General features: G+C 43.5%; 1 protein-coding gene across 3 annotated transcripts; it reads right to left on the bottom strand.

The window, feature by feature from the left end:
- Positions 1-1,733: 1,733 nt before the first annotated feature.
- Znf74 (zinc finger protein 74) lies at positions 1,734-10,127 on the bottom strand. Of its 3 annotated transcripts, none has more exons than XM_027924339.2 (5): positions 9,545-10,127; positions 9,050-9,135; positions 6,594-6,720; positions 5,977-6,075; positions 1,734-3,774 (listed from the first exon to the last, which is right to left on the bottom strand). In XM_027924339.2, the coding sequence occupies exons 1-5, from the start codon at positions 9,594-9,596 to the stop codon at positions 2,114-2,116; spliced, it is 2,025 nt and encodes a 674-aa protein (XP_027780140.1). In that variant the 5' UTR covers positions 9,597-10,127; the 3' UTR covers positions 1,734-2,113. The 3 variants fall into 3 exon arrangements, with proteins under 3 accessions (XP_027780140.1, XP_027780141.1, XP_071474113.1); XM_027924340.2 differs by having other exon boundaries at positions 5,977-6,072; XM_071618012.1 differs by having other exon boundaries at positions 9,050-9,121; positions 9,545-9,556.
- Between the last annotated feature and the right edge of the window lie 10,243 nt (positions 10,128-20,370).

The raw sequence follows: 20,370 nt of genomic DNA, 5'->3' as shown, positions 1-20,370 counted from the left end.
CTCAAGCTAAATTTTGCAAGAAGAGATCCTGCAGGGCAGCTTCCACAGCCTGAATGCCTGCCCACCCAGCACTTCACCACAGTGAAGGCAAGCTTCTACCTACATCTATCCCCATGTACTATCTTCCTTGGACACACTGGGCATCTGCCTGGGTGCTCCTAATTTTCCACTGGGGACTAAATGCCTAGGCATGATGTTGACATGTCAGGAACTGGCTACAGTGATATGGGGCTGTGTAGAGAATGCTGTAGGGATGTTAGAATAAGTAGTTAGACATGAGCAGGGGGTTGGGGTGCTGCGTCCCTCCCCAACTCAGGCAATGGCAAGGCCCTACTGAGGTGGATAGCGCAAGGCCGTCCATCCTCTGGAGGAGCACAGTATGTTTCTGGGAATGGGCTGGTTTGGTTTTGTATTCCTTTAATAAGTATAGTTGTGACTTCTCATATGACCATTAAGTATGAAGGAAAAAACATGACCTTCCCAATTAATGCAACTACTTCTAAAGAATAAATCTGTTTGCTCTAAATGCAATGATTCAGCTGTGGAACACAAATCGTTAATGTTTAATGAGAAACCCCCTGTAGGAAAAATAGTCAAGGAAGTTTTTGAGAAATTAAATTAAAATCTAGAGAAGAAAAATTAATATTAAGAAGACAGATTAGTGCTTAGTACTGGGCAACTTGTTCTTGTTCCTGTGCACAGTGGTTTGTGCTCTTACTCTTGTTTGATTAAAATTAGTAGCCTCTCTTTTCAAGTTAACCACTTGCCAAAACCACAGCGCCAGTTCTAGTCAGTAAGTCAAGAAAGAATAGTCAAGGTATAGGTCAAAAGTCTGGGACATTTCTAACTATTATTAAAAGCTAACTAAGCAGAAACAGCTCAAAGCAAAACGTGAACTGAAAGTAAAAATGCTTGCTTATGCATAAGCCAAGATACATTCTTCTTATCTAATTGTAGCTATGTAATATTTTGTTTCTTTGAATAATCAAGATTCCTGTTTTGTAACGACAAACTACTGTGAGCCTGCCAAAATGAGAAGTATATATGATTAACTTCACAAGTAAAGATTGGGATTCAGCATCTTCACTTTTGTGTCTGTGTTGTTTCTCCACCCCCTTTCGCAACTCCTCACCATCGTTTAGTCTCCTGAGACCCCTGCTGGAGCTGGACTCCAACACTGGGGGAAGGAAAATAGGGCTTACTCATTTTGAGTGACAAAAAACTACTCCACCTAGGTGACAAAAAACCCTACCTATAAACCACCTCCTCAGATATTGTCTTCTTAAAACTAAAGAGAAATGGGTGTAACCAACCTAAGGGACTTTCCAACTTTGGAGCAGCAGAGTACCAAGGCGTTAAGCTATGGGATAGAGAAACCAGGATAACCAACCCAAGTATACAACACACGGGGGAGGTTTCCAGACCAAATATAAAATAATAACCAGGTGGAAAACCCCACACCATTCTTCTCTTGGGATAGCCCAGGAATGTAAGCATACTTTCATTTCCTTAAATAAACCCTTTATGCTTTTTCTATGTCTCCTGACTGAAATCTTTCTTTTGAAAAGAACTGAGAAATACATCACCTACTAAATGGACACTGAGCTGTCCCTAACAGATAACTCCACAGTACAGCTACTCCCATAAGTCCAGAAAATTTGCCTTTTTCCAAATCCCTACCATCCAAGGTTATTTTCCCTTCCTAAAACACAATAATGTTCACATGGAAGTAATAGTGTTTGTAATTCTTCTGTTTTATTATGATTAATATGAACACAACAGGTTACAGAGGAAATTCCTGATGGAAATTATGTCAGGAGCCAATCCAAGGACTCCAAGTTGACATGTCTTCTTATTGGCAGGAAAGATCTCCCTTGTGAATGACCTCCAGACCCATCAAGGAAAACAGGATGATGGCACATCCTCGAATGGCCTCATGTTTCTTCTTGGAAAGTGTATCCCTTCCTGGCTTATGAATCTGCTCGGGGGTGATGGGTAAGGTTTTTATATCTGGAGGAACAAACAATCTGGCTCTAGGAGCCCTGAAGAAGTGACAGTACCTTCCTTGTTAGGTAACTCAAGAAGTAGCTTCTGTGACCAAGAGCACCTCACCTTAATCACCATGTTTGCTTCCTAGGGGAAAATTCCTGCCAGGTGGAGGCTGCACCACACATAACAGTTTTGCCACATCCAGTGCATTTATTTGGTCCACATCACCCACCCCAGTGTCCTCTGCACCCAGAAGACTGCCGGGCACATAGTAGGTGCTCAGCAAATGTCTGTTGAACTGAATGGCAAAGGGCTTCTCATCACCATGCAGTCTCTGGTGTTCCAGGAGGTGTGAGCTCCAGTTAAACATTTCACCACATTCATTACATTTAAAGGATTTCTCTCCAGAATGAACTTTCTGATGTTTAATAAGACAATGGTTCTGGCTGAATGCTTTGCCACACTCATGACATTTATAGGGCTTCTCTCCAGTGTGGATCCTCTGGTGCACGATGAGGGATGAGTGGCAGCTGAAGGCTTTCCAGCACTTGCTGCAATCAAAGGGCTTCTCTCCAGTGTGTATCCTCTGGTGTACAATGAGGTAAGAGTGGGAACTGAAGGCTTTCCCACACTCATTGCATTTGAAGGGCTTCTCCCCACTGTGGATCCTCTGGTGCACAATAAGGTATGAGTGGCAGCTGAAGCCTTTCCCACAATCAGTGCACTTGAATGGCTTCTCTCCTGTGTGGATTCTTTGATGGAGAGTGAGGCGTGAACGGTTATTGAAGGCCTTCTCACATTCATTGCATTTGAATGGCTTATCCCCGTTGTGGATTTTCTCATGCACAGTGAGGGACGAGTGGCAAGTGAAGGCCTTGCCGCACACATTACATTTGTAGGGCTTCTCGCCAGTGTGGATGCGGTGGTGCCGGGTCAGGTGTGTCCGCTGGTTGAAGGCCTTGCCACACTCACCACACTTGTAAGGCTTCTCCCCAGTGTGCACCCTCAGGTGCATGTTGAGCAGTGAGCTGCAGCTGAAGGCCTTCTCACAGGTGCTGCACTTATAAGGCCTCTCTCCTGTGTGGATGCGGTGGTGTACATTGAGAGACGAGTGGCAGCTGAAGGCTTTCCCACACTCACTGCAGAAGAAGGGTTTCTCACCTGTGTGGATCCGTTGGTGCTCGATGAGGTTGGTGCTCCATGTGAAGGCCTTGCCGCACTCATTGCATTTGTAAGCCTTCTCACGGCTGTGCCAACGCTGGTGTAGTGTGAGAGATGCACTCTGTGGGAAGGTTTTCCCACACTCGTTGCACATGAAAAGACCAGCCCGAGCTCCCTGTGGTCTGTTTGCTGGTGGGTTTTTCCCACACTCACTTGACCTGAAAGACTTTTTCCCTGTGCATGTCCTCCGATGGTCTTTAGCTATACCTTCAGCAAAATGAATGTCCTTGGTGCACCTGGCAGGAGAGTGTTCTTCTGTAGGGGCATTTTGCTGGGTGAAGCGGGTGCACCCAAGGGGAAAACCCTCCTTGGATTCATTATGCCCCCAGTAGCTCTCCTCCGTGGAGATGTCCCCATGGCTGGTAGGCACTCCCTTCCACAGGGCAGCCTCATTTCTACAAAGAGTATCTTCCTGGGCTACCCAGGCCCATGCCCCACTTGGGCTGGTGCTGTGAAGGCTGGTCCTCTTCAACTGCTCCACGATGGGCTTCAGGGATGGGTTTTTTTGGAAAAAGTTCTGCTGTTGAGAAGATTCCTCCTTCATCTCTGGCATAGGCTCCCACTCTGTCAGAGATTGAAAATGGAATTTTCTGTGAGTACACTGAAGAGCTGACATGGAGATGCAGAAATGCCCAGGAAAGGAAGTAGAAACCGAAAGAATCAAAGAGCTTGAGGGCCTGAAATCAGAGGGACAAAAGAGAGCCTCCAGAATGAACTACTTGAACAAGACACAAAAAAAGGGAAGAGGAGGAGGAAATGGGAAGAAGCTGCTAGAGAGCATGAAGAACCGGCCAAGTGAGAAGCCAAGGGAATCCCAAAAAGGGTAGCTTCAAATGAGTACCAGGGGGCTGAGAAAGAGGCAAAGCTCAGGGAGTCTAAGAATCAGGATATGATTCAATCATTGAAAAGTCCACTAATTGACTATTATGTGTCAGGTCAGGAGGTGGGTGTACTTAGGAGTCTGAAAATAATTAAAATTTCCCTGATGCCAAAAGGGAAAAAGGATTCCCTCTTCCTCACCTCTCTTTAGCATTTCCTTTAGAAACTTGGGAATGTAAATACTTTGTCTAGCTCTAAGATGCATGTACATCTTTTTAGAAGTACACTAAGTCTCTTGCCAGCTCCATATCCTGGAACACATCTTTCTTGGAGTCACTGTGAAATCTGAACATGGAGGAAGAGGGTGGCATCCTGTCTCCCTGTCTCTGTGGGAGGTAATTTCCTGCTTGTCAACAAGATATAAAAAGTCAACAGTTTTCCTAAGACAAAGACAACTGATATGTGTGAGAGGCCCTGCACTGGATTAAACACTCATTCAATAATGAAGTTTTTTTCCCCTTCTATATCTATAGAGAAGTGTTCTGGACTGGCACAAGATTTTATTTCTATTTTCCCCAATAGCTTCAAGTAGAACAGTGTATCACAGTGGGTACAGCTGCATTGTAGTGCAGCGTGGGGCCCCCAAACTGTTCAGAGGAGCTGGGCAGGCAGAATTGGCTCAGTAAGGATGGACAGTAGGCAGCCAGGTAAAGGAAAAGGAGAAGAACCTACCATCAACGTAACAGTGCATCTAAGGGGGAAAAGAGAATGAAACAGGAGGAGGGAAGGCCAAGAGGTGGCTCTGGCAACAAGGACAGGTGCTGGATGATGAGATACCTGACACATAGGGTTCTGGGCAAGGAAGACTTTCTACACAGAGGACAATATGATATACCCAGTGCATCTTCTTATTTTTGGTTCTGGGGATTGAACCCAGGAATGCTTTACCACTGAGATACATTCAAGCCATTTTTATTTTTTATTTTGAGACAGGGTCCGTTATGGTTTGGAAATGAGGTGTCCCACAAAAGCTCACATGTGAGACAATGCAAGAAGGTTCAGAGGAGAAATGATTGGGTTGTAAGATATTAATCCAATCAGTGATTTAATCCCCTGATAGGGATTAACTGAGTGGTAACTGAAGTGATAGATGTGGCTGGAGGAGGGGAGAATTGGGGGATGGCTCTGGATATATATTTGTATCTGGCGTGTGAAGTCTCTCTCTGCTTCCTGATCACCATGTAAGCTGCTTCACTCTGCCATGATGTTCTGCCTCACCTTAAGCCCAGAGGATTGGAGTTGGCTGTTCATGGACTTAGACTTCTGAAACCATGAACCCCCAAATACACCTTTTTCTCCTCTACAGTTGTGCTGGTTGGGTCTTTTAGTTGCAGCAGCGATAAAGCTGACTAAAACAGAGTCTCACTAAATTACTGGGGGCATCACTAATTTGCTGAGGCTGGCCTCAAACTTGGATCCTCCTGCCTCAGCCTCTTGAGTCACTGGGACTACAGGTGTATGCCACCATGCCTAGCATAAAGATGCATTATAATGATGGACCTGGTGCTGTGTAAAGAGGTTGGAACAGAAGTTGGTCAGCAGGAAATCATGTGATTAACAGAAGGAATAATGGCAATTTCAGACTAGCATTGTGGCTCTGAGGATGAACAGGAAGCAGAAATATATTTTAGAAGCTAAAATTAAGGTTCTCTTTGCTATTGATTGGAAGTAGAGGAGGGGACATGGAGGAAAGGGCGAAACCTCAGCAGACACCCATGCCTAGGTGACCAATGGAAGCCTTTACAAAGACAGAGCTAAAAGGAGTTTCCTGGCACACAGTCAGTGCCAATGCTTGTGGAAGAAAAAATGGAGGGAGAAAGGTGGTGGGAGGCTCTAGAAAAGGTATGGGGAAGGACCAGCTCTCTTCTACCTTTGTTATCTGCTCACCTGAACAAGTCCTTCCAGTGACTTTGCTGTGCACTTGCCATGGCTCCTCACCTCGTTCCAGATGGGAAATGACATCTGGCTTGCAAACTGGAGGCCCTGCTTATAGAGAAGAAATTGTCAGGGCTAGATGTACTATGGCTCTCAAACTGAGCCAACCTCATAAAACGATTCATGAATCAGGACAAGGTACTGCAAAGGGTGTACCATCTCCAAGAAACATTAAGTTCTCTAGGCCCCAAAGTGGTGAGGGGCCTCAGGGGACCCAAGTGGCAGTGCATGACTCTGAAGACTCCACATTACATCCTCCGTTCTCACCTGAGGAATGCTCCAGGGATGATGGGTTAAAAGTCCTATCCTTTCTCCCCTAAGCAGTTCTCCATATCCTCCAGGCTCCTTGCCCCAGGGCCAGTCCCAATTCTAAGCAAGGATGCCATTGGCTACCATACCACACTCTGGGGACTTCTGGAGTGGCTTAACCTGTGACCAGGTGTCCTGAGGCAGAGGCCAGTTTTCCAAGTCATGCTATGTCCAGTACCAGCACTGGTGCTGAAGAGATTCTTGGTAACATCTACCACATGGAAGAAGACCAAGAGCATATGCCAAGGGAGCCATCTTACCAAGGGCAAGAAGGTTCTGGTAGTTCTCCAGCATCACATCCCTGTATAGGGCCCTCTGAGGGGAGTCCAACTGACCCCATTCCTCCTGAGTAAAGTCCACAGCCACGTCCTTGAAAGTCACTGATTCCTGAAATGACATATTTTCTCACTCATCCAGGAAGAAAGATTCTGTGTTCATGATTCCAAGAAAACCACAGATTGACTAAGGACCTCATAATTACAGTGTTAACCTCAGCTGACCTTCTGCTAATCATGGAAAGTTATGTTACAGATACTGACCATGGATGGGCTAAAACCCTGGGGTATGTGGGGAGCTCAGAATTGGCATGCACCTCCTACTCTGCATTCTGAACTAGGATAGTTAGGTTGAATAGACACCGTGGTGCTCTTATAACACAACATACCCTGAAATCTGCACATGGCTGCTCTAATATGTCCTGAATGAGAGCTATGCTTTCCATGATTAAGAATCTCAAACTTTGGCCTTGAATTTGTAATCCTCCTCCTTCAATCTCCTGAGAAGCTGGTATTACAGGCATGTGCTACATATCTGGATAGCAGTGGTTTTATTGTGTGTGTGCTTACAGTGCTAGGTATTATGCATGTGCTTTGATCCTTGAAAGGATCAAACTGATGCCTGGTGTTTTCACTGCCTCCCATGATGAATCACAGAAATATTTAAGAAATCTAAGAAAACCAATATTATAATAATACTAAAATAGTATTGGTTTACCTCCAAAGAAGGGGAAAAATAGAGAAGCAAAACAGATACAATATATAAAAAGTAAATAGTATAATGGCAGATAGAAATCCAACCATACTAATTACTATATTAAATGTAAATGGTCTAAAAATTACTTACAGTAACTAAGAGGTGGAGATTGTCAAATTGGATAAAAAACATGTCACCTGGCTTAGAGAGGTAATTCAGTGGTAAAGCATTTGCCTAGCATGTTCAATCCCTGGACTGAGGGAAGGGGAAGAGTAAGACCCAACTATATGCCAGCTAGAGAAACCCATTTTAAATACAAAGACAAAAATAGGTTGAAAATGAAAGGGTAGATAAAAACCTGCAAATTTGCTAATTCAAAGAAAACTAAGGCAGTTATATTACATTAGATTTCAGAGCAAAGATCATTTCTAAGATACAGTCCATTTTTCAAACTTTTATCAATTTTTTAAAAAAAATCTATGCCCAATCAAGGATCATGCACTGCACTTGACTGTCATGTCTCTTGAGTATCTCATAGAACTAACAGCATTCTAACACTTCCCAGACTCTAGACTTGTCTCACAATATTTATTTATTTTGCAGTACTGGGGATTGAACCTAGGGGCCCTCTACCATTGGGTACATCTCAGTCCTTTTATTTTTTTTTTATCATTTATTTATTTTTTAGTTGTAGTTGGGCACAATATCTTTATTTTATTTATTTATTTTTATGTGGTGCTGAGGATTGAACCCAGGGCCTCACATGTGCTAGGCAAGTGCTCTACCACTAAGCCACAACCCCAGCCCCTCAGTCCTTTTTTGAGACAGGGTCTTCCTAAGTTGTCAAGGTTGGCCTCAAACTTGCAATCCTCTTGCTTTAGTCTCCTAAGTCGTTGGGGTTATAGGCATGTGCTACCACGCCTGGCCCAGCTTGTTTTACAGCTTTCTGTAAAATCAGTGTTCTATCTTTTTATCATCAGATCTTACCTCTTTTAAAGTGGAAGATTAACAGAATCACAAAATTCTAAAAAGATATCAAAGGACCATCAATCCTGCAGACTTTTCACTGTCCCATGCACCCCTGTAAATTCCATCACAGGGATAGGAGTGGTTTTGGTGGCAGAACAAAATGAGGTGAAAAGTCCAAAAGCTGTAAAAGGAAGGATCTGGGCCCTACTTAGCTACAGGAGTAGCCTCAAGATCAATTCATAATTGAGCCCATGGATTCTCTAAACCTCCAGATTTTTCCCTGAAAGCCTCAAGCCAGGGGCCTGGTGCACAGAAAATCACACAGGGATGAGCCTGCTATCACCACTCTTACCCCAGTGCTTCCACCTGTCCATGTCTGATTCCTTCACAGCAAACTCCCCCAACCATTCCCCAGTCTTGCAAAAAGCCCTAACTCATATGTGAAGAGATCAAAGTGATTTCATGTGGGCTGTCATCTACTTGTTCAGGGCTTCATTAAAACCACTACTCAGAGCTCCCAGCACAGTTCCTGGGCATTCCCACTCATTGGACTGAATTAAGCTGGAAGGAACATTTATGAGACTTCATCATGTGTACACCTGGGGAGTCATCTGGAGTTTCTTCAAATGGACCTGTTCTCACTACCTAGAGCTTCCTGAAGACTGGACAGTAGGTCCCTTGTGGGGAGTAGGGGAGGTCCATGGCTGACTGAAGATGCAGGGAAAGAAAAATAATGTGCCAACCCTTTTCATATATAAGAAAAGACACTACTCACCTCAGATCTGGCTGCTAGGAGACTCCAATCTGATTTATCCTCTGGATTTTCTTTGGGGGAAAGAGCAGGGTCCTGAGTGGAAAAAGCTGGGGTTGAAGAAATGAGTCAAAGGGGGCTGTTCTGTTCAGCCACCATCCTCATGGCTGAGCTAAAGTTCACACAGCCCTGGCACAGGCAGGAATCAGAGAGAAGGCAGGAACCACCTAGCTTGGTCCTGTGGGGAGCAAGCCCCAATATCTGGCACAATTTAATTAATACAGCTTCTGGGTTAATTCTTCCTCTCAGCATCCCAGATACTTTAATTAAGGAGGAAAATATTGGCATTCTTTTCCTTCCATCAGCATCCTGGAGAGTGGGAACAAATGGTAGCCCAGGATGAAGAAGCAGGGGGACTGATTTGCTGGGACTTGTCAGAAAATAGCCTGACCTCTCTGAGTGTCAGTTTCCTCAAGTGAAAAATCCATAAACCCACGGACTAAAAGAGCAAAGCTGTACCTGTCTCCTCTGGTTTCAGGGCCAGAGTCTCCATAGCGGCCCTCCGCAGCATTCCCCGGGGGAGTGGGCAGTTCTGTAGCCTCCCGGATCCCAGGTTAGGTCCAGAGTGGAGGGTCCCAGGGACAGCGGCCCTGCAGGGAAGCCTCGCTGGGGCGCAGACGTGCTCACAGCGGCAACATTCCGCGCCCGGGCTGAACTCGGGCTCAGACAAGCTCAGCAAACACACTGCACCCCACGCTGGGCTCGCGCTCCAGCACACCAGCCCACAGACACACCCACATCTAAGCTGGGCTCACACTCAGGCTCCATCACACGCACGCCCTGTCACCCCGTCACACACTCCTCCAGGAGAATTCGCGTTCGGGACTCGCTCGGGGACCAGACCCAGGCCTCGGGCTCGGCCGCCAAGAGCCAGGGTCACGGAACACGGTCGACAGATGGACCTGGAGACGGATGGAGAGACCGATGAACTGTCGCATGGACGGGCGAAAGAGCAGACCGGCCTCCTACAAAAGGACAGAGACAGCCACAAAGAGCAGACCAGCGACCACCGAGGGAAATTGCGCCTGCGCAGAACGGATGCGAACTACATCTCCCAAGAGCCTTTGCGGCGCAAGGCGGTGACTCCATTTCCCAGAGGGCTCCGGGTATCCGAACTGCCTGGGAGACCCAGCCCAGACCGGTGTTGTAGCACAGCTTTATGGGAAATGAATTTATGGGGCTACCCCGAGCGTTCCGTACTTGTAGAGCGCTGGCAGTGGAAGGCGCTGTACAGCTCTAAGCGGGGCGGTAGAGCGCAGATGCGTAAATATCTAATTGCGGGAGTAGATAGTGGTTGGGGCCCGAGAAGACGGGAATTGTGATTTCTTCCACGTCTCCAGGTGGAGGAGGTTGGACTACTGCCCACATCCATCTGTAAGAAAGGCCCAGGTCTCTGACCCTACGGATACTGAAGGTGGTGGGTCATCTCTCGAGGAATTTCCCAGGGCCCTGTCCCCGGTGTTCCTCCTGCAGCCAGACCCCTGAGGCCTGCCCTCAGACTTGGGAGAATCTCAGGCCTGTTATTAGGCCAGATGGCACTAAGCACAGTCTACCCTCTGGTGCAGTTGAAGGAGAATCTGGGTGGGGACCCAAGGATAAGGTTAATAATAGTAACAGCCATAAGCAAGACGTATTTCTGAAGCAGACCTCCCCCCACTCCCACCCCCGCCTTTGAAATTAAATTCAAAGCTCCAAATTGTTTTAACTTCCAAATGGAGGCTGAGAGGCTGCCCCCTGGACAGGATGGGCACTGGGAAGCTTGAGATTGGGACATGTTTCTGATTAACACAGCCAAGCTAAATCTACATATGTATATTTCCTGCCTTTTGTCCCACTGTGCCTCTCTTACACAAAAGCTTTTTGTCTCCTAAGTTTCTAAAGAAAGAGATCTGAGGAAAAATGTCTCCTTTCTCTTCTTCAGAGCCAGCTTTGAATTAAACTTACTTTTCTTCCTCAGCCTGACTTCTGAGTTGTTGGGGTTTTTGTTATTGTTTGATTTTTGTTTTTGGTAACAGGGATTGAACCCAGGGGCACTTAATTGCTGAGCCACATCCCCAGCCCTTTTTAATTTTTTAAAGACAAAGTCTCAATAAGTTGCTTGGGGCCTGGCTAATTTGCTGAGGCTGGCTTTGAACTTGCAATCCTCTTGCCTCAGCCTCTGGAGTTGCTGGGATTAGAGGCATGCACCATGGACCCTGGTTCTCTCCTGAGGTTTTTTGTTTTTTTTTTTTTTGCTGTTGTTGTTCTTTTATTATTATTATTATTATTAGTTCTTGATAGACATTTAGTTTCTTGTTTTCTTGATTTATTTTTATGTGGTGCTGATGATTGAACCCAATGCCTCACACATACTAGGCAAGTGCTCTACCACTGAGCCACAATCCCAGCCCTCTCTCCTGAGTTTTAATGGTGCTCCATAATCAGAAGAGTCTTTCCTTCCTGGTTACACTTCCAAGAACTGAATTCTGGCAGAATGCTCAATACGTTTGTTAGCTGTTATTACCCACTTTAAGAGAGAAAAAACTGTTGAAGAGTAGGTGGAGTAACTTGTCCTGAGCCACACAGCCAGGGAGAAGCTGAATAACTCCAGATTATTACCAGATTTCTAGTGAGAATTGGTCTGGGTTGGGATTGAGGATGTACAGACTCAAATCCCTTCAGACTCCCACCTTGACCCCAGCTTAAGCACTCTGTCCAGTGCCCATTTTGGCATAACTGTACCCAGACCTCTCCTGTTGAGTGCATAACAGTGTCCAATAACACTGTGTTCAACCCCAGGACAGGAGAGTAAAATTGTGCATTTGTTCACCACAAGTCTGATTGTGACTCTGTGTTGGCTGGTACTGTGGGGTTTTTGATATATGTGAACCTACATATGTATGGGACTAAGTCTCACAAGTCTGATTTGTGTGTGTTGGCATATGGCTGTTGGCCACATAATGTGAAATTGTATGTTTGTGTCTCTGGATCTTACAGGTCAATGTGTTTATATATTTATGTATAACCATTAAGTTCATTTATGACTCTATGTCGCTTTTACCTCACATTTTTTTTATCTGTCTCACCATCTAAGTGTGCTTCTGAGAAATAGTACACACATGTGCTTATGCATAGGTGAGTCTGTGAGGCTGCCTGTGGCTTGTTTCACAATTCTGGGATGTGTGTGGCACCCTCTGCACATGGGAGGGTAATGTGTGCACCTGTGTGCTTGCTTATGAGTCTAATGTGATTCTTCTATATATATTGGCATATAGCTGTTGATTTAATGGTTTAGCCAGAGTCTTCTCACATATGTGTTTCCCGAGACTAGCACAGCCAATCTAGTAGGTTCCAGCTAGAGGCAAAAGAGGATAAGAAAAATGAAGACCCAAGGATGCAGATTTTGAAGATAACAGCTGAGGTCAGATGGAGAGCTGCTCTCTGATGGAGAAGCAGGTCTAAAGAATTACACGAGCAATCTTTATACATGTCTCATTATCAGATTAAAGACTATGTAAACATTATTCTTTGTATTCATGAAAGTTACAGAGTTAGCAACATTATGCAGCTTATTCCACAGTTGTATTCTACAGTTGCAATGTGCAGTGTTAGGATATTTGTGTAGCTCTCAAGAAAGTCCATTGATTAAAGTTACTGTTAGGTTGGAAATTTCAGGAGTAATGGAACTGGTGAAACATTGTGGTTGTCTAGCAAGAAAGTTCCTCTATTCCCAGGAACTGTGTGCCTGAGATTAAGGTTGAGGCTGATAAGACTTTAGCACAGAGCGTCCTCATAGAGGGCATTATCACATCATGTGCCTTTGCACAGAAACTTTCCCAGGTACTGAACATGCCACAGCCACAAAGTAATCAGAGACCCCAATTTCAGACACTGCTCTCCCGTTTTCTATCACTGCTTTCCACATGTGTTCATGTGTATGGTAAGTGTCTCACCATGGTCACACAGATCTGAATGAAGGTATAGGTGTATATTTCTGCAAATGCCTCTCCGTATGTTCATCTGTATGTGATTGTGAATGGTTCATAGTATCTTTTTTTTAAAAGAGAGAGTGAGAGAGATAGAGCGATAGAGAGAGAATTTTTAATATTTATTTTTTGGCGGATACAACATTTTTATTTGTATGTGGTGCTGAGGATCGAACCCGGGCCGCACGCATGCCAGGCGAGCACGCTACCGCTTGAGCCACATCCCCAGCCCCAGTTCATAGTATCTTCTATGACTGATTACCTGCATTTGTTCTTTGTGACAACGTTTATGTCCAATATAGGTGAGGATGTACAGTGCTGGGCAAGGCACTTAAATCAAGATTTGATATTTAAGTTCAGCCTAAAATTCTCAGAAAGATAAAGAGAGATCCCAAGTCACATTCTGACTCAAGAGTTCCCCATCCATGTAAAAGTTAGAGGCCTGACTAGCAGAGCTATGTGAAGCTCCACAGAAATATGGGCCTTATGCCATTCTAAACTTAAAACATTTTTCTAGATTTAAGATTTTATTTTATTTACTTATGTACTTATTTTATTTTATTTTTTGGTACTAGGGATTGAACCCACAAGTGCTCTACCACTGAACTACAGCCTGGTTCCTTTCTACTTTTTATTTTGAGACAGGGTCTCACTAAGTCTGGCCTCAAACTTGTGCTGGCATTACAGGCATATGCCTGATCTGTAAATGGAAGATTTTAAAGACCAAAATACATTAATGATTTTAGCCCATGGCCAGCACAAACTTTATATGTGGGATATCCTAAGGGAGTTAAATTAAAGAGACAGACTCTAATTACCTTTAAACCAGTTCCAGGACGGTTTCCGGCTTCTCATACCTCCAGCCTCTAGCTACCCATTAAAGTAGCGAGGTTTACTGGAGAGGCTAGTGAGAGAGAGAGAACATGCCAGGGAGTGGACTTTTATTGGGGAACAAAAAATTCTGGGGAAAATCCCATTCAAAGAAGATTAAGGAGGCAGTGTCCCAAGGTCAGGTAAGACGATTGGGTCTTCAGGAACTGTGGTCAGGCACGCCTCCATATGGACAAGCCCTCAACCCAAGACAGGTGGGGGAAGTTCTTAACACAAAGAGCGCCTTTCACCCTGCCTGGGAGGTAACTCAATCACGTGCAAGGATGGCCTCCCACAAATGATGTCTTGTCTTATTACATTAAATATATGGATTCTCAACCTATAAAAATCTTCTCAATACTTCTTTCAATATTGCAAATTAACTTGTGTCAGCAAGTAAATTAATTTTTGCCAGTAAAATTCCAGGCTTGAGCTGGGCATGGTTTGAGGGCAATCTTAGCAATTTATGTAGACCATCTGAAACTTAGAGAGACCCTGTCTCAAAACAATAAAAAGGACTGGGTGTAGCTCAGTAATAAAGCCCCCCACTTGGGTTCAATCCCCAGTGAAAAAGAAGGAGGAAGGAGTTGGAAAGGAAGAAAGGGAGAGGGCAGAGGATGAGAAAGAATTATTACAAATTTGCACAGGGAATATATCTCAAGCAAAAAGCAATAATCTGAATAGGTTGAAGATGCAGAGATCAGTTTAGAGCTTCCAGAGTCATTCTAAATTGAGAGGGAAAATCCAGAAGCTACTAAAATCCTGTGTGGCTCCTAATTGTATAAGACTCCAAGGAAGGTCCCCGGTAGCTCGGGCTGGGGATGTGGCTCAAGCGGTAGCGCGCTCGCCTGGCATGCGTGCGGCCCGGGTTCGATCCTCAGCACCACATACAAAACAGAGATGTTGTGTCCGCCGATAACTAAAAAATAAATATTAAAAAAAAAAAGACTCCAAGGAACCCAAGGGAAAGCATTGATTGGATCTTGAAAAAAGAAGAGTAAAGATTTAAATAGAACTTGACATTCACATCTCACCAATGGACTTGTTAAATACACTTTCCATTGGAACCACCAATGTTCATTCCTAAGGGGTAAAGATTATAGCCCAAGACAGAGGGCCATACCTCAGGACTAAAGGAAAAACTAAAATAGACTTATTTTTAAAAGCCTATAATGACGATTCCACAGGATTAAGGTGAGCAATTTAACCATCTACATGAATATCATTCAAGACTCTTTAGAGGAAGATAACAGAGTTCAGAATCTTTTCAAAGCATCATTTACAGTGACCAATAGAACAAGCAAAAGGCAGAGAAATATGACTCATACAAGATTAAAAAACTGAGAAAATTCACAGATTACTCAAATGATAAAATTAACAAAGTGTTTGACACTACTATTATGAATAAGAAAAGATAAACAGGAGAGTGCAAGGGGAGTCTCAGAAGAGAAATTGATATATATAAAGAACCAACTTGAAAAAAAATTGTTGATGTAAATGGGTCAGTAGAAGTGAGAATAAAAATGAAAGAAATTTAAAAATTGCTGCTGGGAGCCATTAGCCAAGTAGGTATGACAATTTCCTTGCCAGCGTACCCCATGTTGCTTAGTGGAAGGACTCGTGGAAATAGGACATTTTGCAGTGACATTGCATGTAGGTAACCTTGCTCAAGGACCAGGGCGGATTAGGGTGTTCCCGGTTTAGGATAATCGGGTTTAGGGCGTTCCCGGTTTAGGTTCCAGGTTTAAGGTTTAAGATTATTCCTGCTGGGAATAGGGCGTATCCTGCTGCCTGAGTTCCCCTTGAGTTCTCACGGGATTCAGACAGTATTTTTTGGGAGACAGAAGCCCAGTGGGGGTGGATTTGGGCAGAGAACGTGGATTTCCCCAGAACGTGATTGTAGACGGCCGGTGTGAGTTCGGGAATAAAGAGTTGCTGTTTGAATCTACAAGCTATGTGGTGGCTCGTGATTTTGTGCCCAGCCAGACTGCGGCAAATTGCAGATTTTTGGGATAATATCACATAGTTTAACACAGCAGGTAAGAGCAGGGTTGGTTTCTTTCAAGGGTGATGAGGAAGAATCTGTTCCATGACCCTCTCATAGATGTGGTGATTAGGCAATCTTTCCTGGCTCTTGGCTTTAGAAGCATCATTATCAATCTCTGCCTACATTTTCATGCCACTTTCTAAATTTTTCTCCAAATTTTTCCTTTTTATAAGGATATCAGTCATATTGAATTAGAGTCTACCCTAATAACATTATTTTGACCTACTAAGACCTCTAGCGTCTTTTGTAAAGATTCTATCACCAAGTAAGATCACACTCTAACAGGCTGATGTTAGGAATTCAACATATTATATTTGAGGGGGAGCCTACAACCCGTAACATGGATATATATATTTTATTTTTTTTCACCTTTACACAAAATCCTTAGTGAGAAATGCTATTTTTCAAGTTTTCAAAATCTCTTTAATGTAATAGAGGATAGTTGGATTCTCATATTGGTTTTACCATTCACTCTGTACTAATATCATATATTATGTAGATATTAGAAAACTCCATCAGACACTTACAAGAGTATTCTAATAAAAAAAAATCCTATAGATATTCTAAAGGTGTCTTAAAAAATCCTGAAGTTCCCCCCAAAATATTTTGAGCATCACTGGTCTACCATATATGTCATCGAAGTTCTAGAAACAGAAAAGAATGGAACAGGAGGATCATTTGAAGAGAGATTGGCCACATGTTGTTTTCAAAATTGAAGAAACACGTCAACTCTGAGATCCAAGAAACTCAGTGAACTCCAGAAAGGATAAAAAAAAGAGGGTCATACTTATTTGAAAACAAAATATAAAAAACATCAACAACAAAAACACATTTCATTCATGGTAACAATAGAAAAAATCTTGGCTAACCTCTCATCAGAAACAATGGCAACAAGAAGATAACAGAATATAATCTAAAAATGTGAAAAAAATGTCAACTGAAAATTTTATGTCTAATGAAATTATTTATACATAAAAGGCAAGCACACATACATTTTCAGAAAATAAAAAACAATTTATTTGAAGGAGTACGGGGAGTTCTTTAGGCTAAAGTAAATGATCTCAATTAACAACATAGATGATGATTGATGAGTAAATTTGTGTGCACATAAAATACTACTTTTATAAACTTCTTTTAAAGATTTATAAGCTGCTTAGGGCAAAAATATATTCTTGGGGTTGGGGTTGTAGCTTAGTGGTTGAGCACTTGCCTTGCATGCTTGAGGCACTGGGTTTGATCCTCAGCACCATATAAAAATAAAGGCATTGTGTTGTGTCCATCTACACCTAAAAAATAAATATTAAAAATATATATTTATATATATATATGTATATATGTGTGTGTGTGTGTATGTATATGTATATATATATATATATATATATATATATATATATATATATATATATATTCTTTTTTTCTGTACTGGGCACTGAACCCAGAGTTTTGTACATGCTTAGCAAGTGTTGTATCACTAAGCCACACCCCTAGCCCCTAGGGCAAAAATATAGAGTTCATAATAGGTGGAATTAAAATAAATGGAATTATACTGTGATGTAACTTCTCTTTATGTAAAATAATGTATTACTAATTTAAGTTTTACTGTGATAAATTAAAAATGCATATTATAGTGCAATCAAATCAAAATCCCAATGGCATTCCTTATAGAAATAGAAAAAGCAATCATGAAATTCATCTGGAAAAATAAGAAACTCAGAATAGTCAAAGCAATCTTTAGCAAGAAGAGTGAAGCAGGTAGTATGGCTATTCCAGACCTAAAACTATACCACAGAGCAATAGTAACAAAAACAGCATGGTATTGGCAGTTATTCCCATCTACCCGGTGGTTCTCTTCTTTCTCATATTCCCCCTTTGACCACTCACTTTACTGTCCTGGATCTTAAAGCTACCTTCTTTTTTTTTTTTTTAAATATTTATTTTTTTAGTTATAGGTGGACACAGTTTTATTTTATTTATTTTCATGTGGTGCTGAGAATTGAACCCAGTGCCTCACATGTGCTAGGCAAGCGCTCTACCACTGAGCCACAACCCCAGCCCCTAAAGCTGCCTTCTTTACAGTGCCTCTGCATCCTGACTCTTATTACCTCTTTGCCTTCACATAGGAAGACCCTACCTCCTTTAGGTCTCAACAGCTGACATGGACAGTCCTACCCCAAGGCTTCAGGGGCAGTCCCTACCTCTTTGGTCAGGCCTTGACACAGGATTTAACTTCTCATGACTTGGGGATAGCACTCTCTTACAGTTGGATAGAAGCCTTCCCTACCTCCAGGGAAACTGCTGACACTGTCGCCTCCATCTTCATTGAGCAGATCATTCCCAGGTTCGGACTTCATGCCTTCATCCAGTCAGACAACGGTCCAGCCTTCATTTCTCAGTTTGTTCAACTAGTCTCCAAAGGCCTCAACATCACTTGGAGGCTCCACATCCCCCACTGACCCCAATCCTCTGGTAAGGTTGACAGGACTTTGGCATTCTCAAGGACCATCTCACCAAACTTGCTATTGAACGCAGACTGTCCTGGCCCAATCTTTTACCATTGGCCCTCACCTGAATTCAGGCAACCCCTAGAGCCCCCTTAGGCCTTAGCCCCCTTTGAGCTACTCCATGGGCGCCCTTTCTTAATCAACCAAAGCTTTCCAATCAATCCTCCTCCCCCCCTTGTGTCCTACCTGCCCTATCTCGCACTTCTATACAAACTCCTAAGGGAACATGCAGACCGGTGTCTTCCTATGCCATCCATTATCTCTGTCCCCAAACAACCAGGAACTGAATTGGACTCTCTTCAACCGAGTGACACAGTCTTACTTTGAGTGCTGCATCCTCAGTCGTTGGAACCTCGCTGGACAGGGACCCCAGACAGTCATACTTCCACCATGCTGGGGCCCACCAAACTCAAAGTTTCTCACCAACCCTCTCCTGTTACTAATCATTAATCTCTCTCAAGCTTCTATCCCAACCCACAGATGGCGCGTCTACATCCAAGCGACATGGCAACAGGATGGCACCACCCGCTCTCAGTTTATGGGTCAAGGCGATTGCCCTTTCACTGGCTTTATTGGACTGTCACCCTTAATGTTTCTGAATTCAACCGGGCCACCTCATCCCATTTATGTTCAGCAATGCTATGCTTCATAGCAGACCAAACTGAGGAATCTTGTAAGCACTGGCCTGACACCTATGGTGGTGGGTGCCCTTATAATTCATGCAAAAAACGCTTTCTAGATAAGCCTTACTATGAGAATCGAGCATACACCAAATTAACTATTTGGGACCCATGGAACCCGAAATGGGCTTCTAGTGTTGATGGTAAATTTTATTCATGGGGTTTTGCCAAATACCCCTCAGCCTCTATCAGAATATGGAGAACTTATATACAAGTGTTCCCTCAAATTCACATAACCATCCAGGAGCAAGAAAAGGAACTCCAACACCAGCTGGATACAGTTGCCCATCCTAAAGCTGACCCTTTCTCATGGATGGCCCTAATACATCAGGGCCTTCAGCTTCTCAATTTGTCCAAAGTGAATAACATTTCAGACTATTTCTTCTGCGCAGGTTTGGATCATATTCCATTAACTGCGATTCCCATTGATTTTCCACTCAATACCTCAACTAGACCCCAAGGACCTCCCTCTCCAGCCTTTGAGGAAGTACCTCTTTTTCGTAACTCATCAGGGAATTTCTCTTGCTGCTACACTTCCTCAGGTTCAGCACCCTGTGACCAGATTGTTCAAATTTCTTCCTTAACCTTTGCTCCACCTGGGTTCTTTTTCTGATGCAATGGTACCCTAACAAAAAATCTAAGTCTCAACATGCTGTTTGCCTTTTGTGTTCCTTCCACCTTGGTCCCCCAATTAACTTGTACAGTGAGGCTGAATGAACATGGCTTGTTACTACCTCCCTTTCCAGGACAAGAAGGGCCAACTTTCTACCAGTAGTAGTTGGACTCTTCCTGGCCTCCTCCCTTGCTGCCTCTGGACTCATGGCAGGAGGGCTTGGTTATGCAGTAACCGCTACTCAGAAGCTTGAACAACAACTTCGGGAAGCAATAGAGGCATCAGCCGCTTCTCTCGCTTCCTACAAAGACAAATAACATCTCTTGCCCAAGTATCATTGCAGAACCATTGAGCTCTAGATCTTCTGATGACAGACAAAGGAGGAACCTGTCTGTTCCTGAAAGAAGAATGCTGCTACTATATCAATGAAATTGGATTGGTTGAAGAGAATGTTGACAACCTCCATCGTTTGGGTGAAAGGCTTAAACAGCAACCATCGAACGACCCTTGGCCAGGCTGGCTAAATTCAACCCTCATTGCGTGGCTGACTCCCATTCTCACTCCTATATTAGTAATAGGACTTTTATTAATGATTGCTCCCTGCCTCCT

This window comes from Marmota flaviventris, chromosome 1 (genome assembly GCF_047511675.1).
Source record: "Marmota flaviventris isolate mMarFla1 chromosome 1, mMarFla1.hap1, whole genome shotgun sequence".
Taxonomy (NCBI): domain Eukaryota; kingdom Metazoa; phylum Chordata; class Mammalia; order Rodentia; family Sciuridae; genus Marmota; species Marmota flaviventris.
This window is presented reverse-complemented; position numbering and strand designations above follow the sequence as displayed.

Excerpts from the sequence above, each read along its gene's own strand:
- Znf74 (XM_027924339.2), bottom strand. The coding sequence starts at position 9,596 with ATGCTGCGGAGGGCCGCTATGGAGACTCTGGCCCTGAAACCAGAGGAG. Across the intron at positions 9,136-9,544 it reads CCTGAAACCAGAGGAGACAG|CTTTTTCCACTCAGGACCCT; the intron begins GTACAGCTTTGC and ends CTTCAACCCCAG. Across the intron at positions 6,721-9,049 it reads TCCTAGCAGCCAGATCTGAG|GAATCAGTGACTTTCAAGGA; the intron begins GTGAGTAGTGTC and ends ATGTCATTTCAG.